This window comes from Dipodomys spectabilis, unplaced genomic scaffold, assembly GCF_019054845.1.
Source record: "Dipodomys spectabilis isolate Male_0828 unplaced genomic scaffold, ASM1905484v1 ptg000145l, whole genome shotgun sequence".
Taxonomy (NCBI): domain Eukaryota; kingdom Metazoa; phylum Chordata; class Mammalia; order Rodentia; family Heteromyidae; genus Dipodomys; species Dipodomys spectabilis.
Window position 1 is genome coordinate 27,031,543 of NW_024870822.1, and position 26,297 is coordinate 27,057,839.

General features: G+C 47.6%; 1 protein-coding gene across 1 annotated transcript; it reads left to right on the forward strand.

The window, feature by feature from the left end:
• On the forward strand, positions 1-26,297 carry Apbb1 (amyloid beta precursor protein binding family B member 1). The gene is made up of 14 exons (XM_042691356.1): positions 1-129; positions 8,343-9,071; positions 14,636-14,811; positions 14,902-14,958; positions 15,061-15,146; positions 15,254-15,317; positions 15,728-15,877; positions 16,241-16,368; positions 16,782-16,896; positions 17,050-17,134; positions 17,398-17,481; positions 25,127-25,242; positions 25,607-25,783; positions 25,867-26,297. The coding sequence occupies exons 2-14, from the start codon at positions 8,357-8,359 to the stop codon at positions 26,032-26,034; spliced, it is 2,121 nt and encodes a 706-aa protein (XP_042547290.1). The 5' UTR covers positions 1-129; positions 8,343-8,356; the 3' UTR covers positions 26,035-26,297.

Here is a 26,297-nt window from a genome sequence, read left to right on the forward strand (position 1 = left end):
GGGCGCGGCCCCGCGGCCTGCGCGCTCCTGGGCGGGGGATGTTGTGATGGAGAAGCCGCGGTGGAGCCCGAGCCCCGCCGCAGCCTGAGGCACCCTTCCGTCACCTGGGCCCGGGGCCTAGCCGTGCAGGTAGGAGCTGCCCCTGCTCTGGGGTCCAGCCCCAGCTGCCCAGAGCCAGATCCCCCATTTTAAGCCACCGGGAAGCAGGGAGAAGGGAGGGGGGTCGGCTTGCAGCTCCATCCCCGCAGTGCCCCCGGCACCCCACCCCCCACCCCCTCCACCTCGAGCCCCGGCTAGGCCCTGTCCCCCCCCCCCCCACTCCCCCTCTCCTTCCCAGGCCGTCCTTCTCCTCGCCCTGCCTCCTCCTGGCTGGGTCCACTTCGGTCCGCACACTGGCCCCTCCCCTGATCTTTAACCTCTGGCTGCTCCGGGATGGCTTAGGGTGCCAGTAATGTGGGGCGCGAGGCCGAGGGGCGGTGGGGGCGTGGGGGAGGGGAGGGCTAGGCAGGGAAGGGGACGGGAGGGTGGGGTTGGAGGCCGGCCACCAGATTCCAGCTGGAGTCCCGAGGCCTAGGATCTGTCAAGCCGCATTCGGCTGCCCTCTGCCACCGGAGGGGTGTGCCCTGGGACCAGCTGTGTCCCCCCTCCGTCTGGAGGCCTAGCAGGGCTAAGAGCTCTCCATTAGGAGCAGTTTTCCACCTCCACTTCGGAGGGTATTGGGAAGCTATTTTGAAGCATGTGTGTCTCTTGCATTTTGCACACATCCCTTCACCCACCTTCTCCCCCTTCCTCTCCTCCTTCCACCCCATTCCCAGCTATGGTGTCAGCACTCCGCCTTGTCTACACTTCTTAACTCTCCATTCATTCTTAAAACCACTCTACTCTGTCTCTGATATCCACTGGAGCTGTGGATGTGCCAAGGTCATTGGGGACCTCCTTGCCCCCACAGTGTCCACGGGGACACTGTGCTGTGATCCTCTTTACCCAGTAATAGTATCCCACTGGTGTGTCCCAGCGCACTCTCCGTGAATCATTTTCCTGATACCTCTCCTAGGCTTTGTCTACTCCCTCTCAGTTTCCTGTATTCTCTCCTCCTCTCTGTCTATGCTGAAGAGGCTCTTGTTCCTATCTTCTCTCATGCTGCGCTTTCTCCCTGGGTGTTTAATTCATTCCTAAGGTTTTAGATTCCATATATATACATATATATATATATATACATATATATATATATACGTATATATATATATACATATATATATATGTATATATATATATATATATATATATGCTGATGATCCCCAAATTTATATATCTGGCCCAGAAGGCTCTCCTTAAATCCGGACTCACATATACAACTATCCTCTAAAATCCCTTTGGAGATTCAGCAGGCGTTCCAAAACTGCAGACCCCCAACTGGATTATCTTTTCTGGTTCTTCTTCTACTCCACTTCCAAATATTCTTCTTTCAAATCTCAGAAATGACTGCTTTCTAGGTTGTTACCCAGGCCAGAGTCCTGGGAAACATTCCAGATTAACTGCTCTTCTTCTCCCCTGTACATTTAGTATCACCAAGACCTGTGACATCCACTATCTAAATATTTCTACCTACTTGTATCAACTTAATCTAGTCATTTCCCCTTTTTCTTTGCCTGCTGTAATCGCATGTCTTCTTGCTTACCTCTCCATAACTGTTCTTAACATAGCACTGACTGATCACCTAAAATAGTTACTTGATCATTTATTCATTCAACAAATAGGACTTGAACACCTAATATATACAAGGCAGCACTGAGTTAGGAACTGAAGATGTGATCAATGGGCAAAATAGATTAGATCCTTGTCCCCACAGAATTGGTCATCTATGAGGGAAATCAAGTAAGAATAACATTATATTTGGGGGGCTGGGAAGGTGGCTCAGTGGTAGAGCGCTTGCCTTGCATGCTCAAGGTCCTGGGTTCGATTCCTCAGCACCACATAAGAAAAAAGAAAAAAGCCGGAAGTGGCGCTGTGGCTCAAGTGGTAGAGCGCTAGCCTTGAGCTGAAGAGCTGAGGGACGGTGTTCAGGCTCAGAGTTCAGGCCCCACGACCGGACCTCCCCAAAACAAAACAAAACAAAACAAAACATTATATTTGGGGCCCTGGTGGCTCAAGCCTATAATCCTAGCTACTCAAGAGACTGAGATCTGAGGACTGAGATCCAAAGCCAGTCTGGGAAGACAAATCTAAGAGATTCTTATCTTCAGTGAACCAGAAAACAGCTAGAACTGGAAGCATGTTTGAAAAGGTGGAGTACTAGCAGTAAGTCAGAAAGCTTAAGTGGTGAGGCCCTGAATTAAAGTCCCAGCCTCCCCTCTTCCCTGCCAAAAACATTGCTAGCTGGGTATAGTGGTACACACCAGTAATCCCAGCTTTAAGGAAGCGGAAACAGAAAAATTTCTAGTCTTGAGACCTTGTTGCAAAATACCAAACCAAATTGCATGCTAATGGCTCATGCCTGTAATCCTAGCTATGCAGGAGAATAAGATCTGGAGGATCCAAGTTTGAAGACAGCCCAAGCAGAAAAGTGAGACTGTGTCTTCCAAATAATCAGTAAAAAGCAGAGCTAGAAGCTTGGCTTACATGGTAAAATGCCTATTGAACAAGCATGGGGCCCTGAGTTCAAGCCCAGTACCCCCCTGAAAAAACTCCAAAAACCAGAAAAGAAAACCCCATCAAAATAAAACAGTACCACTAGGTGCTGGTGGCTCACATCTATAATCCTAGCTATTCAGGAGGCTGAGGTCTAAGAATCATGGTTTGAAGCTAGTCCAGGCAGGAAAGTCCTTGAGACTCTTATCTCCAATTAACCACCAGAAAAACTGAAAGTGGTACCGTGGCTCAAAGCAGTAGAAAGCTAGCCTTGAGCAAAAAAGCTCAGGGATAGCACCCAGGGCCTGAGTTCAAGCCCCATTACCAACAAAATAAATAAATAAGCAGTACCATTGCAAATGTAATGTCCTGTGAAGGAAAGATGTATGATATATGATGCTTTGAGAGCACACAAAAACTAGCTAACCTGGCTTTGGGGATAGGGAGAAGGGAGAAGGGTAAAGGAAAGCTTCTTTGAGAACCTGACAATTGAATTGAGAAATAAGGAAGAGTAGGCTGAGAGAATAGAGGTAGAAGGTCTCAGGCAAAAAGGTAATTCATGCAGAAGAGCTATGTCTCTGAGGAATCAGAATCAAGCCATTTGCAAAGCCATTGCAAGCCAGGCAACTGTAATCCTAGCTACTCAGGAGGCTGGGAACTGAGGGTTGTAGTTCAGAGCCAGGATGAGCAAACAAGTCTGTGAGACTCTTACCTGCAGTGAGCTACTCAGAAAAGGCTGGAAGGGATGCTCTGACTCAAGTGGTAGAATGCGAGACTTGAGCAAAAGAAGCTCAGGGACAGCACCCAGGCTCTAAGTTCAAGTTCCAAGACTGACCAAAAAACCAAAAACAAAAAAACAACCTCCCACCCCCCCCAAAAAAAAAAAAAAACAAAAAAAAACCATTGCAGTTGGAGAGGAAAATAACTAAAGCTTGGGACTGGAGGGGGAGAGGAGGCACACAGGGCCCAGGTTAATAGTATAGTTTAAGCCATGCAAAGAATTTTGATCTTAAGGTGTTTGACCTTCACATAGATATGGACGGTAGTGGAGGTGTAGAGTAGATAATGTATAGAATTTTATTTTTTTTTGGCGGAAAACAGTCATTACCTGTAGATGGACTGGAAGGAGTGAGGGAGAAGGATGTATCCAGGATGGCACTCCTCCTTCAAGAGTATACAAAAGGATGAGTACTCATCATCCCATGATTCCAGATCCTGAAAGAAGACCAAGTAGGGTGGGTTAAGAAATTCAAGTGGAAAAATTAGTTTGAGAGGCCTTTGAGATAGCAAATGGAGTGGTTGAATATAATGTCAAAGGTACAATGTGTGGGGCTCAGATGCAGGATCTGAAATGTAGATGTAAATTTGGAAGTCGTCAGTGTATAGGTGACACACTGAAACTATGGGTATGAATGAATGTCACTGTTCAATATAGGATAAGTGAAAAGGGCATAAGCTATGAGCAACTCAGCCCGTGATGGCTGGTAGAGGCAGATGAGCCTACAAAGAAGTTTAAGAAGAACAAAAAGTAGCCAGAGAAGTATAGAAAGAAAACTAGGACTGACCAGGTCCTGGTGGCTCATGCCTGTAGTTGTGGCTACTCTGATGGCTGGGATCTGAGGATCGTGATCTAAAGCCAGCCCAGGTAGGGAAGTCCATGAATCTCGTATTTCGAGTTAATTAGCAAAAAGCCAGAAGTGAAGCTGTGGCTCAAATGGTAGAGATAAAAAAAAAAGCCAAAGGATAGTACCTAGGCCTTGAGTTCAATCCCTAGTACTAGCACCAAAAACAAAACAAAAACCATCACCCCCCTACCCCAAAGAAAAGCAAAACAGGCACGTAGAGTGTGGAAGCCATGAAGGAAAGTTGATGAGAGATTCAGGGCATCAGATACTGCTGAGAGTACAACCAAGGTGACCAGAGATCCATTGGATGAAATGCCAGCAAGACTATATTGACCTGTAGAAGCTTTGCTGAATTTTGTGAGGGATGGAAATTGTATTAGAAAGGGCCAACCAGCTGAGTTCCAGTGGCTGATACCTTTACTTTTCACCACTCAGAAGGCCAAGGTCTGAGAGTCATGGTTGGAAGCTAGCCTGGGTAAGAAAGTTCATGAAACTCTTATCTAGAATTGGCAACCAAAAAGGTAGAAGTGGAGCTGTGGCTCAAGAGGTAAAGTCCTAACCTTGAGCAGAAAAGGCTAAGGGACAGCTTCCAGGCTCTGAATTCAAGCTTTGGTACCAGCACGGGGGCACACACGCGCACACACGCACACACACACACACACACGCACACATGCACACACACACACACACACACACACACACACACACCCATACAAAAGGCTGAGGAGTAAGAGTAAGGAAATGGCAACAGCGAATAGGAAGACTCAGCAGGTTTACTTATGAGAGGGAAAAATGGTGGTAGAAAATTTTAGAAGGCATGACAAGATGGATTCAAATTATAGGGGCAGCACTTGGTTTAGGAAGAAAAATGTTGGTGAATTTGTATGCTTGAAGATGCTCTTTAACCAACTGCTTCTCTCTCCTGGGTCAACTAGGAGAGGCTTTGAGAGGCTAGGGGAGCTGAAGGGATGGTTCAAGAGACTTGTGTTTGAGGATTAAGGAGTCTTCATTGATTCCTGGGTTAGAGGAAGCCTTAGGCTTGATGGTGCCTTGTTGTTCTTCTCCCATCACAAAAATCATCTGTTGGACCAACATGGAGTGCTAATATGGATCAGGCCTGCTTCTAGATGTTGGCGTTATACGGCACTGTGGATGTGTTGTTCTGTGATTCTCCCTGTAGAGCTCCTCCAGAGGAGGAACCTTTTATTGTCTCTTTCCTCAATCCTAAGCATGGTGCTTGCTCTCTTGTAAGGTATCTGGTTAGAAGACTCTTGACTTTGAGTAGGATTCAGCTTCTGCTTCCATTTGTCTGATACGAGTTTCTTTACGCTTAAGGGCTCCTCCTTTTAGTTTCTGGTGGCCCCAGGACTCTGTTCAGCTTCCTGCCTTGAGCCAGAATTTATTTGATTCTTTCCATTCTTTGAGATGCTTCAGGATAGATCTTTAGGGGAAGGAACAAGAGAAAGGGTTAGAGAGAGGGAGAGGGGAGTGAGGGAGGGGAGAGAGAGAGACAGACAGACTGAATTTTGCTTTTTCTTGGAGAAATTGAGTAGCTGATCATCTTTTTAATATCAGAAAGTGAGGTGATGGAAACCCCCCTGGCCCAAGCTAGAGGCTCAGGTCTCAGTACTGACAACAGAACTTCCCCATCTCATCCCAGTACTTTCTGTTATAAAGTCGACCTGACTTGTTACTGTCTCAGCGTCACACAGCGCATGCTCTTCTCAGAGCACCCTTCCTGACTTCTGAGAAACCTGGCTTCACCCAATACCTCCCAAAACTTACGGAGAGGTAACTGAATAATCGTTGAACCAGGGTGTTGGTTCCAATTTGAAGCAAATCCTTTTCCTCTCTCTTGTTGTAGATCTCAGCCTCACTTTTCCAGGGCTCCCATGGCTCTCTCATGGCTCTTCCATCATTCTTGAGCGCCCTCCCCAAAACTGCCTCATCCTCAACCCATGGGTCCACAAAGCTCTCTTTGGTATCTATTCCTAGAGAGTTCAAAGCTTCCCAATTTCTAGCTCCCCTCTCCTCACCATCTATCCATTCTATCCTTCCTTTCCTACAATGTCCACTCTCATAAACACAGTATACTCCCCTTCGTACTGGACTATGAAATTGCGTAAGATGTGGTCTCAGGTATTCTACTAGCATGTGATACTTCATGTTGTGGGACACAAAGGAAGGAGCAGTTCAGTCTCAAGTCCCAAGGGTGGGGAGGGAACAGGAAGATTGCTTAGGAGCTGTGGCCGCTGAGCCAAGTTTTGAAATATAAGAAGAGGTTCTCACAGGGGAAGACAGGATTCCAGGCTGAGGGAACAGTGTAAACAAAGACCCAGGGTCTTGTTTGACATCTGTGACAGTTTCCAGAATCCACCACAGTTTAGGTGGCTGAAATAAAAGGTAAGGAGGAGGTGGGAAGGGAAGGGATATCTGAGGGGTCATTGGGGTTGGCTCTGGGGAGCTCTTTGGGTCTCTTGCTATTGAGCTTAGATATTATCCCAAAGGCGGTACAGAGCCCTTTAATTTTATAAACCAGGAAATGACACAATCTGCTTTCCATTTTTGGAAAATTGCTGTGCTTCTGGGTGGAGGCAAAGCTGCTTTTTTTCCCCCTCTTTATTCCAGCGACCAAAAGCTTCCTCCTTTCTCACGTGAAGCCACCCTGAGCTGATTATGTGAGACAAACATACCGACAGAAACCTTTTTAAAATTTATTTTACAGATGTATGCCTGGTCTTGTGCTAGGACCTGAGGAGCTGCTACTGAGACACAATGATATAACCAGGATGTTTACTGGTCTGGCTAGAGGAGATGCATCTTAGTATCTCTTAGACCCAGGAGAGTGGGAGGATAAATTTATGCATTCATTGAGCTCTTGCTCAATGCCAGAACTGTGTTAAGTGCTAGACCTACAACATTGAAAACAATCGAAGAAGATGCTCTTTGTTAGTGGCTCATACCTGAAATACTAGCTAATAGGAGGCAGAGATCTGAAAATCATGGTTCAAAATCAGCCAAGGCAAACAGTCCTTGAGACATTTATCTTCAATTAACTAGCAAAAAGTTGGAAGTGAAGGTGTGACTCAAGAAGTCGAGTGTTAGCCTTGGGTAAAAAAGCTGAGGGACATTGCCTAGGCCCTGAGTTCAAGGCCTAGTACCAACACGCAAAAAAATTAAAAACAGAAAGGCAAAATGTTCATTAATGTGACACTTTTTAAGTTTAAGACTGGAGGAGACAATCACTAAATAAAGTAAATACTAAATTAGTTTGTTAGATGGCAATAGGTACCTGGGAAAAGTAAGATTGCAAAGAAGGAGAGAGTTAGCCTGAAATTTTAAAGTGAGTGCTTAGGGAAGGCTTCACTGAAGTCACATTGAGGCAAAGACCTAAATGTCTGGAGGGTCCAACTCATGAGAGGATCCAGATATTATAAGGACTGATATGGGGACAAATGGGTATCTTAGGTGAGATACTTCATAGAAACAGTCACCAAAATACAGCTTTCCTGGGCCATGCCCTGGAGGGCTGGCTCTATACTCATTTGCTCCTGTTCACATGGTCCCTAGTATACTGGGCTTGGGAACTGGTTTACAGACAAGCACAGCTTGGCGAGCCCCCAGTGATGGGGCTCGGGATAACAGCATGGCAGGAGGAAAGGGGCAGTCTATATGTCCAGTGTCCAGAACTTGGCATGAGCCAGTCCCAGGCCAGCTGTGTCCCTGGCACAGTAAGCTACAGTTGGATGAGCTGTGGGGGTAGAGATGCACAGAGAACCATTGTGCAGAGGCTGTGCTGGTGGTGGGGCTGAGCAGGCACCGGCACTGCTATCTGAGAAAGTTCATGGTTAGGGACTGTAGATGGGGTGGGTTACAGATCTGGGTCTAGCTTGTGATGGGGGTAATGGTACAGGGGCAGAAGACCATCCCTCCCATTCCCACGGGAAAGTAGCTCATGGGGTCATGGATCATTGTGTGCTGGCCAGATGAGTTTTTGGAAATGTGGGATTTGCACAGGGCTGGGGTGGAAGCAGGGATGCTGTTGTCCCGTCCAGAGGCTCAACATGGTCTTCCCTCCCCACCCCACAGGATCTGCCAAGGCCATGTCTCTTCCGTCATCACTGAGCCAGTCGGCCATTAATGCCAACAGCCACGGAGGCCCTGCTCTCAGCCTACCTTTGCCCCTGCACGCTGCCCACAACCAGCTGCTTAACGCCAAGCTGCAAGCCACAGCTGTGGGACCGAAGGACTTGCGCAGTGCCATGGGGGAGGGCGGTGGGCCTGAGCCGGGCCCTGCCAATGCCAAGTGGCTGAAGGAGGGCCAGAACCAGCTCCGGCGGGCGGCCACAGCCCACCGCGACCAGAACCGCAACGTGACCCTGACCCTGGCAGAGGAGGCTAACCAGGAGCCTGAAACAGCACCTTTGGGTCCCAAAGGCCTGATGCATCTATACTCTGAGCTGGAGCTCTCGGCCCACAACACAGCCAACCGAGGGCTTCGAGGACCTGGCCTAATCATCAGCACCCAAGAGCAGGGGTCAGATGAGGGAGTGGAGAAAGCAGCTGGAGAGGCTGAGGAGGATGATGAAGACGAGGAAGAGGAGGAGGAGGACTTGTCTTCTCCCCCAGGACTGCCTGAGCCCCTGGAAAATGTGGAGGTCCCCTCTGGGACCCAGGCCCTTACAGATGGCCCTCGGGAACACAGCAAGAGCGCCAGCCTCCTATTTGGCATGCGAAACAGTGCAGCCAGCGACGAGGACTCCAGCTGGGCCACCTTATCCCAGGGCAGCCCTTCCTATGGCTCCCCAGAGGACACAGGTACCTTGTGAAACTTGACGTGGGATACGGGAGGTCATGGGGCCAGAAGCTAGGAGCCAGGTGGGGTATAACTTTTCTGCTTGGACAGAATTTGGTGGATCTATCCCTCATTCATGCCATGATGGATGGATCTATTATTCATTATGCATGCTATCATAATTGATGTGTGGACTGCAGAGATTATCAGGCACAGATGAATTAACTGCATCTCTGCCTAGCTTGATGGTACGTAAAGCATTTAAGAATGCCGTGAGCCATGTACTGGTGGCTCAGGCCTGTAATCCTAGCTACTCAGGATCATGCTTCAAACCCAGCCTGGGCAGGAAAGTCCATGAGACTCTTACTGCCAATTAATCACCAGAAAACAGAAGTGATGCAGTGGCTCAAGTGGTAGAGTGCTAGCCTTGAGCTGGAGAGCTGAGGGACAGAGCCCAGGCCCAGAGTTCAGGTGCCACAACTGACAAAAAAAAAAAGAAAAGAAAAGAAAAGAAAAAGAAGAAAGAAAAGAATGCTGTAAAGTAGATATGGTTGCTATGCCAATATTTCAGATAACAAAGAAGAGGCCTAGAGAGGTTTAGCTGCTTTCTGAAGGTCATAGTATGGGATCCCAATAGAATTGAGATCTAAACCAGGTCTGAGTCCAGGCCTGAGCCCTCAACCAGTATATACACTACTAACAATGCACATGGCACCATGCACTGAGGGTGCACTTGGAATGATCTGCCCTGTTTCACAGGCCAGGTCTGGAGGGAGCAGCCAGCACCTCCCACACACGTCAGTGTGGAAAGTCCAAGTGGGGTATTATGCTTATGATTCACAGGAGTTTTATAGAGCACCACTCTGGCCACTACCAGCGTCCATTATGTTAGGAATAGGATTTTGACTAGGAGTTAATGCACCAAGGAAGACTAAATGTATGTTTCTTCAGGGGGAGGGGCTACATATGAAACTATGAAGATCAGTCATTAAATGTGTCCCATTTAAATAAGACCAGTCTCCACCTTTGTTGATGTTGCATAGAGATAGACAGAGTTGAGGGACAGAGAGTAGTAGCCACAATCCATGGATTACAGTATAAGCAAAGATTCAAGGGGCTGGAGATGTAGGTCACTGGTAGAATTCTTGTGTGGCATGCATGTTCACTGACTAAACAAACAATTAACCAACTAACAAATAAATAGGGAAGTCTCCCTTCGTACCTGGTAATATATACCATACCCAGACCCTAAATTGTGGATCCTTTGCAGGGAGCATTCAGTTCAGTGAGCCTAGAGTTACACCCTTTCCCCTTTTGGAATACTTAACACTGGACAGTTTCAAGCACAATACAGAGGTAATAGAATAGTAGACCTCCTTTATTCCTGGCCTGGTTTGAATAATTATCTACCCCACCCACTTCTGGGCCTCTGTTGTTGTTATTACTTTCATCTATGAATGTTTACATATGCATTTCTAAAAGGAAAAGAAACACTTTTAAAACAATTTCATTTAATATGTACAAAATCAGAGTGGCTCCTTACTATCATCAAGTATCCAGTTAATGTTTACATTCTCCCTGTTGTCTAATAATGTTCCCTTACCTTTTAAAAGGCTGTGTACTCTGTGAATCAATATCCAAATAGGCAAATGGTTGATTTGTCTCTTAAAGTTTCTTTTGATCTACAAATTCTCCTTTCTCCTTATCTCTTTTATTTACCTTTAAGAAACCGTGCGGTCCATGTTGATTTGTTATGCTCTGGATTTTTCGGAATGTCTTCCTGGGTGGTATTTCAAATGCTCCTCTTCCCCTAGATTAGTAAATTAGTAGGATAGTTCTAGAACCTTGATGAGGTTGAGAGTTGAGCATTTCTCTGTGGTTTTTCTGCAAGGAAGAAATACCATCTCAACCAGGAGCATAGTCCGCTTGCTTTTGTTTTGTGATTTTTTTTTTTTTTTTTTTGCAGCCTTTGGTCATCACTGCCTCCATTTAAAGGGAACAGCCTCTATTTCTTTCTAGCTAGTTTTTACAGGGTTGAGGTGGAAGAACATGTAATATCAGTGGAACCAGTTCAAGGGAAATTGAAAGTTCAGTGTTGATGTGAAATATTCTAAGTATGAATGCCTAACTGGTATTTCCAAAAGCATTGTATGGGCTTAAGTCTGCAGTTAGCGGGTGACTAGCATGCAAACTAGAGGTCATGAATCACTGGCCCAATAGAGGATTGAGTATTTAGTGGCTCCTACAGAGGTGGCTGCTTTTCTGAGCCTCTGGAATGGGAGGGTTGAGTGCTAAACAGCTAGAAAAAGTATACTGGGCATGGGCAGTGATTCCAGCCAGGCTGGGGGATTGGTGGGACCGGGTTCAAGGATCACATGCTGGGGGGGTGGGGGGGTGACTATGAGTTTAGCCCCAGGAAGAGGTTTAGTCATTAGCTTACTCTTTTGTCTCTATGTTGCTGTGACACCAAAAGCCATGGAAGAAATTCGAATTCCTTGTAGGTCAAGGGTTAGGGTTGGGCAAAAATTATTTTCTTCCTCCTCAATCTAGTATGTCACAAATAAATGAGTGAATTAAGTAAATTAATGATGAATGCATTATTACATGAATTGGGTGCATACACTGTGCCAGGCTTGTCCTAAATGTTAGGATGTGTGCTTTCGGGCAAAGACATTCTTGTGTAAGAACATCTTGGCACTCACCATCTAAGGGAGACAGAAATAGGTAAACAGCTATAGCAGTATGTTGAGCTGGTAGGTATGGTAAATGGAGGAAGGCACCTTACCTGCTTATATATGCAGTGGAGGGGAGGGAAGTGGTCAGTTTCAAGAAGTAGCCTTAACTCTGATGTCTGAAAGAGGTGTAGGTGATCTGTAGTTGAAGTTGGAGGGAGGAAGACGAGGCTAGGGAGAGAATGAAGGACATGTCCCAAGCAGAAAGAGCTAAGCAGAGTTGGGAGTGGTCAGATAGAAGTGCTCAAACAGCAATAGACCCTGAGGAGGAGTTTGGGTTTTATCCTGAGGACCAAGAGAAAGCAGTTATGAGTATTAAGCTGGAGGTAACATGATTATGTTAGCATCTCATAAGACTCATTCAGGCTATAGTGTGCAACTCTTATTGGAGGAGATAAAACAAAAAAGGAAACCACTTAGAAGGTTATTGCAACAGTCCAGGTTAAAAAGAAATGCTGGGAGAAATGCTGGACTATGGTGGGGTAGAGAGAAGAGGAGAACATTAAATGAATCATGGATTTCTGAGCAAATGAGTATACCTGGCTTAGCTACTTGATTCTTGCATGCATGTCTGTAGGAATCCATGCAGCAGTGAAAGTATACTTTCTGGAAAAATGCATGCATATAGAAGCAAAGGCCCGGGTGGGCTGTGCTTGGAGGGAGGTGTGCCAAGCTCCAGAAGGACATCCCAGATGGTCACGGTGGGGGTGGGGCAGTCGGGTGGGGGGAAGGGAAGCTGCCCCTCCAGGACAGATCGGAAGGATGAAGCTCTTTGAAGCCAGAAAGCACAGGCTGACAGGGATGGCAGGTGGATTTGCATATGTGACAGTGAACTGGAATCCCCCTCAGATTCCAGAAGTGTCTCATCCTTAACGAAGCTGGCTTTGGATGATGGGGACCCTAGCTTCTGGTGTTCTTGGAAGGTTTCTGTGGGAGAGTCCTGAGGGCAATGGGAGGGCTCTGGGGAAAGAGCAGGCACTAGCTGAGTCTTGGCTGTCAGGGCCCAACATGGGGGTAAGTGGGGGATAGAGAGGCAGTGATGGTTGCCTTAGAACATGGATGGGTGAGAAGAGCCCCTTCTTACTCTGTCTGTGGGCTCACCTCACTTGTAAGCTGAGTATGGTGAGGAACCTTGGCCTGAATTACTCACATCAGGTGTGCAAACACCTTAGTGTAACCACACCTACTCCCAGCCCCTCTGAGCCTGGTTGCCCAGCAGCCTGAGTCTTGAGACTGCCTGTCCCTCAGTGCTTCCTCTTGGACCAGTCAGGATTCCTGGTTTCCTTGGTAACGGGAAGCACGTCAGCAGTCTGGGCGCTCCCAGCCGGTCCTGGTGCTGCGGTTGCCGAGGAGACGCTGCACCCTAGCTGGGCCTTGGCAGGTGAGGGGGGTGGGATACTGGGAAGCCTCAAGCTCTGCCTCAAGCTTGCTAGGTCCCAGGCCTTAAGGGACCACCCTTGGATCCAAACTGTGAGGCCAGTTCTAGGCAGAGAAGGGATCCCTGAGGACCTTGAAGCCACACCCAGCTGATGCTGAGAACTATAGGTTATGTAGGGCCCCAGGTGGCAGGGATGTTCCCAGGAGACGCAGCCTCTCGTTGTTCCTGGGCTTAGCTGTGGCATTGAGCTGACCGCTGGAGGGTGGGATGGGGAGTCAGCACTGGGGGAGGGGAGCCAGCGTCAGGAAGAAAAGATGGGGGCAGGAAGATGTGGGATCTCAGGAGAACCCCCCCTTCCTCACCTACCTCCACCCCAAGGAGGTTCCCTAGTATGGTGGTCTTGGCCCCTCCCTAGAGAGCTCCTGGCGGGGGAGGATCTTGCCTGGCAGACGCTCTGCCCTGGTGAGAAGGGGGCGGGATGAGCTTTTCTCTGCAGCCCAGCACCAGGCTGTGAGCCCAGCTGGCTGGGCTGGAGGGCTGTGAAGGAGGGAGGGTGGAAGCAGGAGGGGCTGGGAATTAGCGCCATGTTCTCCCAGGACTTTTTCCTGGCCATCATCCTTCAGGATAACAGCCCAGGTGAGGGGCAGCCTGGGCGTGGGTATGAGATGGGGTGGGACTGGCAGGGAGAGCAGAGGTGGAAGATGCCTGGGCTGGGTACAAGGGATGGAGCTCTGCTCACAGAGGAGTGGTGTAGGTCCCAGATGCATGGTGTGCATGGATGTTCCTAAAATGTTTGCTAGCATCTGCGTGTGATGAGGGTCAGGGTGTGAGTGTCGTGTCTGCACAGATGTGGCAGGGATTGGTGTGTTTTATGTCTGAGTGTGTGTGCATGCTTGTGGGGCACAGCCTGGTATAGATAGCTGTATGTGTACACATCTCTGTATGAGTTTCTGGCTGGAGTTGGTGTATGTGTTTGCACCCGAACCTGTGTGCATACCTGTATATGATGTCTGCAAGCGTTTCCTTGTGTGTCGCATACTTGTGTGTCTGGCTGCACAGGACTGTGTTGTCTGTGTGTATATGTATGTGTGGAGGAGCTGGTGAAGGCGTGCAACTTTGTATATCCTGAGATATGGACATGTATGTTATGTGAGAGGAAGTTAATTGGTGTCATTCAACCTCCATCTCTCCCTTCCTTTTTTTCTTCCCATGTTTTCTTCGTTTTCCTCATTTGGCCACATCAGAAAGCAACAGAGCCCAGGAGGAAACCTGAGCCATGTTCCCTCCTGGTGGTCCCCCATGTGGTGACTCCAGACTGTAGTCTCCAGAATGAAGCAGGAGCCATGCTGTGCAGAAGCTATTTCCTCTCCCACTTCTTCTCCACCATTGGGTCTCAGGGAGGGGACAGGGACAGGGCACAGGGATCCACTGACTGCTTGCTGGGTGGGCTGATCTAACCAAGCTTCCCACCTGGCAGATTCCTTCTGGAACCCCAACGCCTTCGAGACGGATTCCGATCTGCCAGCTGGATGGATGAGGGTCCAGGACACCTCAGGGACCTACTACTGGCACATCCCAACAGGGACCACCCAGTGGGAGCCCCCTGGCCGGGCCTCCCTCTCACAAGGGAGCAGCCCCCAAGAAGAGTCCCAGGTGAGGATTCCTGGCTTGTTGTTTCATGGAGGGGTACATGCTTTCAGAACAGGATCGAACACCCATTCCCTGTTCCCATTTCTCCTCCAGCTTACCTGGACTGGCTTTGCCCACAGAGAAGGCTTTGAGGACGGAGAGTTTTGGAAGGTGGGTGAAGGAACCTGCTTCATCACAAGGGCGGGGGGTGGGGTGGTAGCTGGAGGATGGGATGTCTCATTCTGGCCCTGATTCCCCAATCCCTCTTTCTAGGATGAGCCCAATGAGGAGGCTCCAATGGATTTGGGACTGAAGGAATCTGAAGAGGGGACAGTGCCCTTTCCAGCTCAGAGCCTCAGGTGAGTCATTAGATACAGGGTTAAGGAGTGGGGTGGACGGATTTGAAAGGGCCTGGGACAGCTCCATACACAGGGTCACTATAACAAATGTTCTCACCTGCTTTCAGCCCAGAACCATTGCCCCAAGAAGAGGAGAAGCTGCCCCCACGGAATGCCAACCCAGGGATCAAGGTTTGTTCAAGAATGACACCCATTCTGCAGATGGAGGCCCTTTATGCAGGACAGGCCCTCATGCTGCTCTGTAGGGGTGCCTCTGATCTGATCTCTGTAAAGCTCCCAGGTCCTGGGTTCAGCTTCTTTCAGTTAGGACTCAGCATAGAGTCCTGTGTCTTCACCATTTAACTCCACCAGCTAGGGACCTGGCCCGGTAGTGGCCCTTCTAGGCTTGGCTCAGGTGCTCCCATGGGCCAGCAGGGATTTTCTGTCTCCTTTTCCTGTCTGGGGTGTTTGTGTCACAGTTTGGAAAGCCTCTTACCCGCCATCTTCTGAGTCCGGAACTCCTCTGTGTCCTGTGCCTAAGCGCCTCCAGTGTCAATCGAGATCTACACCCCCCACCCTTACCCCTCTTCTGTGTCTGGCAGTGTTTCGCCGTGCGCTCCCTAGGCTGGGTGGAGATGACCGAGGAGGAACTGGCCCCAGGACGCAGCAGCGTGGCCGTCAACAATTGCATCCGTCAACTCTCCTACCACAAAAACAATCTGCATGACCCCATGTCTGGGGGCTGGGGGGAGGTGAGGGCCAAAGCCCGTGAGGTGGTAGTACTATGGGCGTGGGTAGAGAATTGTGAAAGATGGGAGATCTGTCCTGTCCAAGAGAGGGCTAGGGAAGGGGACATTGGGTCCATTCATGAGGCAGACTGTGGGGTGGGTGGCTGAGTGACCATGAAGCCTGGGTTGTTACCTAAAAGTGAGGATGATAGAGAATCATGGGAAGATGACCTCTGCTAGAGCAAGGTGGCTGATTGGACATAAAAGCAAGGGTTTCCCCACCTCTGTTCCCCCAGTGGTAGCTAGCCTCCCCTGAGTTGCAGGTGGCAGAGATCAGCCACCTTTCTAGCTGAGATATCACTGAGTATCTGCTTCCTGAGCCCGCAGGGAAAGGATTTACTGCTGCAGCTGGAGGATGAGATGCTCAAGCTGGTGGAGCCACAAAGCCAAGCACTGCTGCATGCCCAGCCCATTGTCAGCATCCGCGTGTGGGGCGTCGGGCGGGACAGTGGAAGGTGTGAACAGGGTCCAGCATTTGGACGGGGGTGGGGGTGGGGGTGGAGTGGGGTTCATGCATCAGTCAGAGTATTCTTCCCTAACTCTGTTCTTTGCCTCTTTTGTGCTGCTGGACCCAGAGAGAGGTACTATGCCCACCTGCTTTGACTGAGTTCCCCTCAAACCCTGGACCCAGTGCCTCAAAGCACCAAGCTCTCCAACTTCCTCTGCCCTATCCCTTCCCACCTGCTGAGCTGGACTGTCCCCCTCTCCCCATCTCTGCATGCTTGCCTGTCTACCCTCCCTCTAGAAGGCAGATCTACAGGACACCGTCAGAGGGCGGAAGCCTTGGAGAAGCTGCTGTGGGTAGGGTGCTGGTCAGGCTCAGCCCTTGATGGTTCCAAGAGACACTGAGGTGACCCTCCCCCAACAGGGACTTTGCCTACGTAGCTCGAGATAAGCTGACCCAGATGCTCAAGTGCCACGTGTTTCGCTGTGAGGCACCTGCCAAGAACATCGCCACCAGCCTGCATGAGATCTGCTCTAAGGCACGGCCCCCCCCTCCATTCCCTGGACTAGCTGCCACATTTGCTTTACCAGGATGTGGGTGGGGTCGCTGAGCAGGAGGGGGGGGTCGCCAGGGTGATGAAGCTCTAATAGATTCTCTCCCCTACTCCTCCCTTCCTTTCCTCCTTCTTCAGATCATGGCTGAACGGCGCAATGCTCGCTGCTTGGTCAATGGACTGTCCCTCGACCACTCTAAACTTGTGGATGTCCCTTTCCAAGGTCAGTGTTACAATCACACTAGGTCTAGATCAATTTTGTTGGTTAATGTAGATCATTCAAGAACAGACTTTCAGCTGATAGAAAAATGAACACATGGAGAATGAATAGTTGGGATCATTTAAGTGGAGGGATCTTGATTCACAGGGAGGCAGGGGAAGGAGCGGGGATAGAACCTAGGCTGGGCAGATGTCCATACCCTGGTGTTAGACATTAGGAGTCACCAAGATCTGTCACCACAGCTGACCCTCCTCTTCTTCCCACAGTGGAATTCCCCGCACCTAAGAATGAACTGGTGCAGAAGTTCCAAGTCTACTACCTGGGGAATGTACCTGTTGCTAAACCTGTTGGTATGTGTGTCTTCTTCTCTTAGGGGCCACCATCTTGATGCTAGAGCTCTGCTCCCAGTCTCTGTCTTCCAGTTTCCCCTAGTGAATGTTCCTTGTGTGTCTGCCTGTCCCTTAAAATGCACCTTATCTTCCTGTACCTTGGTCCCAGCTCTGCTCTAAGCCCTTCCTCTAGCAGCAAAGAGTTTGCCTTCACTAGTATTTGTCACGTGACTGGTGCTTAGCCAGACATGGAGTACTGCCCCTTTGCATGTGCTGTGTTGGTGGAAGAGGAGGAAGAGCCCATACATCCATCCTGTATGGGAAGCAGATGTTAGGCAGCTGGATATACAAAGCAATAGCTAGAACTGTGTTCAGTATAAGAGATTCTTGGTGTCCACGAGTATATGGCTTCAAGGCTTCAAGTATATGGCTGAGAGAAAACTCAGGCTGCAGACAGTTCAGTATTCTGAGAGACTGACTTAGTGCTTCTCTGCATCAATTAATCAATGTAATATGCATGAGGATTTTTTTTATTTTTGGCTATGCCTGGTCAAAACTGCATGGAGCTGGATGCCAATATTCCTAGCAGCTCAAGAAACTGAGATCGGAGGACTGAAGTTCAAAGCCAGCCTGAGCAGGAAAGTCCATGAGACTTTTATCTCCAGTTAGCCACCAAAAGACTGGAAGTGGAGCATCATATGGCTCAAATGGTAGAGTGTGCTAGTCTTGAGCAAAAAACCAAAGGGACAGTGCCCAGGTCTTGAGTTCAAAAAACAACAACAAAACCCTGCATGTAATACATCCACAAATAGTTGAGTGTTGGTGGCTTACACCTGTAATACTAGCTACTCAGAAAGCTGAGATCTTGATGATCACAGTTCAAAGTCAGCCAAGGCAGAAAAGTTTAAGAAATGTCATGTCTAACTAAGTACTGACCTAGAGGTGTGGCTCAAGTGGTAGTGTACCAGCTGTGAACAAGAAAGTTGAGACAGTGAGGCCTTGAATTCAAGCCCTACTACCAGCTCTCTCTCTCTCTCTCTCTCTCTCTCTCTCTCTCTCTCTCTCTCTCTCTTTCTCTCCTTCTCTCCTCTCTTCCCCCCCCCCCCCATAGTGATATAGTGCTGGTTTACTACATTATAATACCAACTGTAAACTCTAAGCATCCAGGGAAAGAAGCATAATTGACATATGCTTTACTATTGTAGTTATGTCATTTTTTCCTTCAGTGTTGGTGAATGGATACCATCCTCATGTATGCTTAATAAATGCTCTACCACTGAGCTGCATGCACTCCCAGCCCTCATTTGATTCTTGACAATCCTATGAGATTGTGCTTATGAAAATATCTTTTTATTATTTTTCACTTTATTTTTTTGTGCTTGAACTCAGAGCCTGGGCACTGTCCTTGAGCTTTTTCACTCAAGGCTAGCACTCTACCACTTCAGCCACAGTTCCACTTCCAGATTCTTGTGGTTGATTGGAAATAAGAGTCTCATGGACTTTCTTGCCTGGGCTGGCTTCAAACCATAATATTCAGATGTCATCCTCCTGAGTAGCTAGGATTATAGGCATGAGCCATTGGCACCTGGTGATAATACTTATTTATGAATAAAGAACTGAGGGTATCAAGTGTGCTTTTGTGGTATCTTTGAAGCCTGCCTGTGCCAGGTACTGGGAGAACAATGACCATAATCCTGCTTTCCTGGAGTTTACAGTCGAAAAATCAGGGATGAAATAATCACACAAATAAATATGTAAAAATAAATGGAGTCGTGCAAGATTAAAAAAAAAGTAGCAAGGTGTAACAGGGGAACTTCACACAAAAGTCTTATTTGTAAAAGTGACTGATACAAAGACTATAATTAGAAACAAGTGTTGTTAAGTGGGTTGGAGGTAGGGATACAACAGGGATAGATCATTCTAGATGGGAGAAAGTGTGTGAGAAGGTCCAAAGTAGGAGGCACTTTGGTATTTGGGAAGCCCGGAGAGAAAGCTAGCAGCGCAAGGCCAAGTAGAGGCTGGGCAGGGTTCAGCCTGTGAGGGTCTCGTAGCATAGTTAATGAGTTGGTCTTCACTCCAAGAGGTACAAGAAACTATTTTTGTTAGTCAGCTTTTTGTTTCACCACCACAACAAACAGTTGAGCTAATCAGTTTATGAAGAGAAAAGGTTTATTTTGGCTCATGGCTTTAGAGGTTCAAGTCCATGATGTGTTGACACCATTGCTTTTAGACCTGTGGTGAAACAGCACACGACAGGAGAGCACATCATGTGCTCTCTTTGACCAGGAAGCAAAGAGAAGAGGCCAAATTCTTTCAGACTCCCTAACCGCTCACTCCAAACCACCTAAAGACATTCTGCTAGGTTCACCTCTTTTGGTGGTACTGGTGTCTGAACTCAGGTCCTCATGCTTGCAAGAGTCTTCTACTTGTCTAGTTACATGCCTGGGTAAACTCATCTATATTAGGCTTCTCTATAACTAGAATAATAGGTGCCTGCCATCATATTCAGCTCTTCATTGAAAAATGGATCTTATAAATTTTATCTGCTTGGATTGGCCTTACCTTGTACCATGATCACAACAACCTTAGCCACTAGACATAGGCCATCATAAGTGTTTGGCTAGCCACCACCTCCGATGGGCTGGGGATTGAGCCTTTAGTACATGGATCCTTGGGAGACACTTATCCAAACCATGGTACATTGAAAAGCTTTTAAGAAGTACGTTTGAGCTGAGTGCTGGTGGCTCACACCTGTAATCCTAACTACTCAGGAGCCTGAGATCTGAGAAATGTGGTTTGAAGTCTGTGAGACTCTTATCACCAATTAACCAGCAAAATGTTGGAAGCTGTGGCTCAAATGGCGAAGTACCAGGCTTAAGCAAAAAAGCTAAGGGACAGTGCCCAGGCACTGAGTTTGAGCCTCAGTACTGGCACTGAAAACATGATGTAGCATTTGACTACATCATGGAAAAAGATGTTGAGCAAATAGAGGTGAATCTAGGGAGGATTTTGGAATAGTCTTATCAGTCATGAGAGTATCTAGGGCAACTGTGGAACTGAAGAGGAGTGTGTAGGTTCAAGAAATAATTTAGAAAAAATAACAACAGGGCTGTGAAGGTGGCTCAGTGGTAGAGCACTTGCCTTGCGTGCATGAGGCCCTGGGTTCGATTCCTCAGCACCACACAAGCAAAAAGAGAAAAGCCAGAAGTGGTGCTGTGGCTCAAGTGGTAGAGCACTAGCCTTGAGCTGAAGAGCTGAGGGACAGCGCCCAGGCCCAGAGTTCAGGCCCCACGACCGGACCTCCCCCCCACTCCAAAAAAAAGAGAAAAAACAACAACAACAAAAAGAAATAACTTAGACAAGTTAACAGGACAACAGGTCTGATGACCAGCTGATTGGAAGGTAAAAAGCACAGGAGTTCAGATGAACCCTGTGCTCCTGGATGTGGACCTGACTGGATAGTGGTTCCATTCTCCGAAGCCTGCAGATCTGGGAGAGGCCGTTTTGTTGTGAGTTTCATTTTAGAAATGCTGATTTGAGATGTCTTTGGGACAATGGAGTGGCAAGATCAAGTAGATCCACAGGTCTGGAGCTGAGAGTGAAGGTCTGGCTTAGGTAGAAGTTTGGGTATCCATGGGTTATAGAAATAGTCAAAATTATAAGGAGATTGACTCCAGAAGGTGAGTGGTCTGAAATGAGAAGGGAAAGAATGCTAAGCCAAGCCTTGAGGACTTCAGTGTTTAATAGTTGGGTGGAGAAGGAGGATGCTTCTCAGAAAGCAGAAAAGATGTGGGAGGAAGAAAAGAAACTGCTTCAAGGAATGATTAGGTGTCAGGTCAAAAGACAAGAAATACTCCACAAATGTCTGGTGAATGAGTACATGAATTAATGCATGAGTCATCAGAAAATGGTAATCCTGGGATTTAAAATCCTGATTGTCTTCTGCTCTTTTCTTAGAATCATGGTGATTTTTTTTTCAATTGGTCATGGGGCTTGAACTCAGGGCCTGGGTGCTGTCTCTGAGCTCTTTTGCTTAAGGCTAGCATTCTACCACTTGGAGCCACAGCACCACTTTTAGTTTTCTGGTGATTCATTGGGGATAAGAATGTCATGGACTTTCCAGCCCCATCTAGCTTTGAACTATGATCCTCAGATCTCACCCTCCTGAGTAGCTAGGATTACAGGTATGAGCCACCGGCTCATACATTCAAAGAGGGTGTGGGTATGGTGGTATATATCTTTCATCTTAGCATTCAGGAGGCAGAGGAGGGTCTTAAGTTTAAAACCAGCCTGAGTATATGGTAAGATCTTGTCTCAGAAAACAACAAAACAAAAACCAAAGTGAGAACTCTTCTTTGAAAAGGTTGGGGTGGGAATTTACAAGGAAGGCTTGGATTTTCAGAAAGGGATTGATATTCCTATAATTGCTCAGAGCTGGAGGTAAAAGCCTGACCAAGGAGCAGAAAGAAGGCTTAGCTGACCCACAGGTTTTCTTTTTGTTCCCTCCTCTTCCTCCTCATGCTCAACTTTTAAACCCTTTTTTGCTCCTTCACAGTATCAAACCAACTGACTTCAACCCCTGGCCTCCCTCACAGCTCCATGGGTTTATCCTGGTTGAGCAGGAGCTTTTCAGTCAGTAGTTTCAAATATCACTTCTTTTATCTATATTCCTTTTTCTTTTTTCCAGTACTGGGGATTGAACTCAGGAACTCAGGGCTTTGTGCTTGATAGGCCGGTGCTCTACTACTGGAGACTTGTTTCCTGCTCTTCGACTCCCTTCTTAAGATCCCCTTTTAGCGTTGGACACTCCAGAATCTTCAATATTTATTCATTAATAATTTATTCAGCTAAGTGCCTGTGGCACTCAGATCTCAGGAAGCTGAGATCTGAGAATTGCCATTCAAATCCAAGAGACTCATATCTAATAAACCAGTAAGAGGCCAGTAAGTGGAGCTATGGCTCAAGTGGTAGAATGCCAGCTTTGAAGCAAAAAAAAAAAAAAAAACTAAGCAAGAACAAAGCCCTAAGTTCAAGCCCCATGACTGGCGTATACATACAAAAAATATTTATCCATTCAGCAAGTGATTATTGAGTGCTTGATGTGTGCCAGACACCATTGTAGGTCTTAGCACACATTAATGAACAGAACTGTCTTCAAGAAATTTATGTTCTAATAGACAGAGATAGGCAAGAAGATGAGTAAATTATTATGTTAGGAAATAACAAGTGATATAAAAAAATGAATACATGGAGGATTGGGGGACTGTGAATAAGTGGTTAGTGGTGAGGGTGTAGGTTTTACTCCTAAACCATTACCAAATCTAGGTAATGTTCCATATCACATTTTTTCATTGCCTTTCAATCTTCCCCAGACTCTCAGACCAGGCTTCATCCCAAGGTCATTTGCATATCCATTTGGACTTTCACTGTTTCTTCTACCCCAATGAACTCTGTGATATCCCTGATCCAAATGGCTTGCTTTTGAGGTCCTCAGTAGTATGACCTGCCCCATCCATTCCTATCTATCTAATCATCCTTCTGTGGATTCTTTTCTCCTGTGGATTCTTATGTTACTTGGTTTTTATCAGTTTGGTTTGTTTGCCTGTAAAGCATCCTGAAGTTTACCCATATATCTGGAATTCCTCTCACACTAAGTTGTGTATTAGGGCTGAGGACATTAGAGATGAATTAAATGTGGTCTGTGTCCTTTAGATGGCCACAGTCCAGTGTGGAAAAAAGGCTTCCAGATGTTATAAAAGACTATGGTAAAACAGCTGTCCCAGACTTGTCCTCTTTCTGCCCGGGAGGATGCTTCCCAGTTGGGACCTAAAGGATAAGATTCTGGAATTGTCAGGCAGGGCATTCAGGACAAAGGCTTCTCCCTTAGTAAAAGGTCTGCTGAGGAGGTGGACTCTTGCTTTGTATTTCCCATCTGCCTAACAGTCCATTTGCCAAGATTACATGTTAAATGCTACACGCATCATTTGAAGTTCAGGGAGCAGTGAAATTATGTGGCTTACCACCTCAGCTGGTCCAGTTTTTACAAGATTTGCATACCTGGGAGAATATTTTGGCCTTCATCCAGCTAGAAGTAAGATGAGCAAGATCAAGATCTTGGGAGACTTTCAAGGGAAACATTTCTCCTCTGCTTTGTCTTGTATACACAAAGGGGCCACATGGTCTACTTTTGGAAGCCTAAGAGATCTGGAAGTGGACCATGGAGGCATATACCTTTTGTGCAGACACTGAGCCAAGACACAGCAATCACACAGCCAGCTTGGCTGTATAGTGGGGCTAGAACTTATGTGTCTGCCGAGCTGTATGCTGTGTTGGTTCTCTGCATTTAAGAGAAAGTGGGATACCTGAATGGAAGTGTCTAAGAGCAGTTTGGGCCGATGGAGACCATAGAGTTTTAAGAGATAGGTTATTTATCTGAAATGACACCTTGGGTTTCCTGACCATTATCTATAGTATAGGTTTTGTTTTGTTTTAGATAAGCCATTGCCATCAGCATGGTCGTGAGATAAGGTTTTGCTCCCATGGCTGTAGTTCAGTGTACCTCGAGTTGGCTCAAACTTACTTATGTGTGCAGCCGCCTTAGTCTTGTTGGGGTTATACAGTGTTGCACCACAATGCCCAGTATATTACAGAAGATTTTTTAGTAAAACTAAGATTTTGAACACTGTTCTAGTTCTGAAAATAAATATAGAGACGAGGTGGAGGAAAGGCAGATCCTCATTCGTCTTTGTGACTTAAGGTCCATAACCTAGTCTCTGTCAGCTATAGTTTCCTCATCTGTAAATTGGTAATAAAATATACTCTTACAAGATTGTTTTGTGAAGCAGGTGCTGGTGGCTCAAGCCTGTAATCCTAGCTACTCATGTGGTTGAGATCTGAGGATAGTGGTTTGAAGCTAGCCCAGATAGGAAATTCCATGAGACTCTTATCTCCAGTTAACCACCAAAACAAGCAAAAGTGGAGCTTAAGTGGTAGAGTGCTACCACTTGAGGGGTGAAAAAGAAAAAAGAAGCTCAGGGACAGCACTCAGACATACAGACAGAGGTGGTTTTGTGGGCAAAAAGGAGACAATCAATTCTAATGAATTATCTCGGTGTCACCCAGCTAAAAATGCTCCCTAAATGGCTATCTTTTTTATTTAAAAAAAAAAAAACAAACATGTCAGAGTCTTGGGAAAGGATAGCCTAGCCGATTTGGGAGTCTGTGTGTGAAGTGTAGTGTTTTAATGTGGATGGGCACACAGAGCCAGAGATGGAGATGTCCAATCTTTCCACAGGAGGAAGGTCTTTCAGTGTAGGAGCCTGGAGGAAGAGACAGAGGCAGTGAAGCAAAAACAACAAAAAAAAACCCCAAGCAAATGTAGATTTCAAGGTAGAAAAAAACCAAAACTATGGTGTTCAGAAATGAAGAAGAATATTAAACCCTATTTAAGAATAAGGGGGAAAAAAACAAAGCCAGCAGAATGTCAAGTCACTGAAGCCAAGGAGGAGAGCTCCAGGAAAGGATGCCTGGTTGGGCTGCAGGCCGGTGGCATGGGGGTGGAGCTAGGGCCACAAATTTGACTGGGAAATGTTTGACAGGTCTAAGGTAGAGCTGGGGTATCCTTCCCTTGCCCTCATGGTGCTAATGGCCTGTTCATCTCTTCTAGGGGTAGACGTGATTAATGGCGCCCTAGAGTCAGTCCTGTCCTCCAGTAGCCGTGAGCAGTGGACCCCAAGTCATGTGAGCGTGGCCCCTGCCACCCTCACCATCTTGCACCAGCAGGTAAAGAACCAAGGCAGGAGAAGGCATGGAGGGAAACTGGAGTGAGGGGAAGAGCTCTCGGGAAGATGGATGAGCCTCTGCGGAGGCTCTTTTTGTTGTTGTTGGTGGTGGTGGTGGTGATCATGGAACTTAAACTCAGGGCCTAGGTGCTGTCCTTGAACTTTTTTGGTCAAGGCTAAGCACTCTACCACTTTGAGCCACAGCTCCATTCTGGTTTTCTGGTGGTTGATGGGAGATAAGAGTGTCACAGACTTTCCTGCCGGGGCTGACTTCGAACCATGATCCTCAGAGCTCAGTCTCCTGAGTAGCTAGGATTACAGGCATGTGCCAACAGTCCCTTTTTAACAGAATTACTTCCCTCCAGACAGAGGCAGTGCTAGGGGAGTGTCGGGTGCGGTTCCTCTCCTTTCTGGCTGTGGGCCGAGATGTCCACACATTTGCATTCATCATGGCTGCCGGACCAGCCTCCTTCTGCTGCCACATGTTCTGGTGCGAGCCCAATGCTGCCAGCCTCTCGGAGGCTGTGCAGGCTGCGTGCATGGTAAGCAGGTAGGGTACAGGGTGGTGCTATGACCTCCCATGAGATCAGCCGCAGAATGACTGCTCCCTCTTGCCTCTGTGCAGCTCCGCTACCAGAAGTGTCTGGATGCCCGCTCCCAGACTTCCACCTCCTGCCTCCCAGCTCCCCCTGCAGAGTCTGTCGCCAGGCGTGTAGGGTGGACTGTCCGCAGGGGTGTTCAGTCGCTGTGGGGCTCCATCAAACCCAAACGTCTGGGAGCCCAGACTCCATGAAGAAGCCTCCTTCCACCTCCCTCCACCTGCTTGTGTTGGACCCCAGGGAACTCAAAGGTTTGGGGGCAGGAAGGGGCTCTGGATGCTATTACTAGGCCTCAGGTCCCCCAAAGCTGCCCCTCCTCAGTAATTAGGGTTCCCTGCCTAGGGGCTGGGAAGGGAAGATCTAATTCCTTAAAGGAAGTGGTAACACTGGATTAATGATGAGAGAATCAGGAAGCAAGGCCAGCTCCGGGCTCTCCACCCATCCTCCCCGCCCCCCC

Coding starts and splice junctions, on each gene's coding strand:
- Apbb1 (XM_042691356.1), top strand. CDS start 8,357: ATGTCTCTTCCGTCATCACTGAGCCAGTCGGCCATTAATGCCAACAGC. Junction 15,147..15,253: donor TTTCCAGCTCAGAGCCTCAG/GTGAGTCATTAG, acceptor ACCTGCTTTCAG/CCCAGAACCATTGCCCCAAG. Junction 15,878..16,240: donor TGTCTGGGGGCTGGGGGGAG/GTGAGGGCCAAA, acceptor CTGAGCCCGCAG/GGAAAGGATTTACTGCTGCA.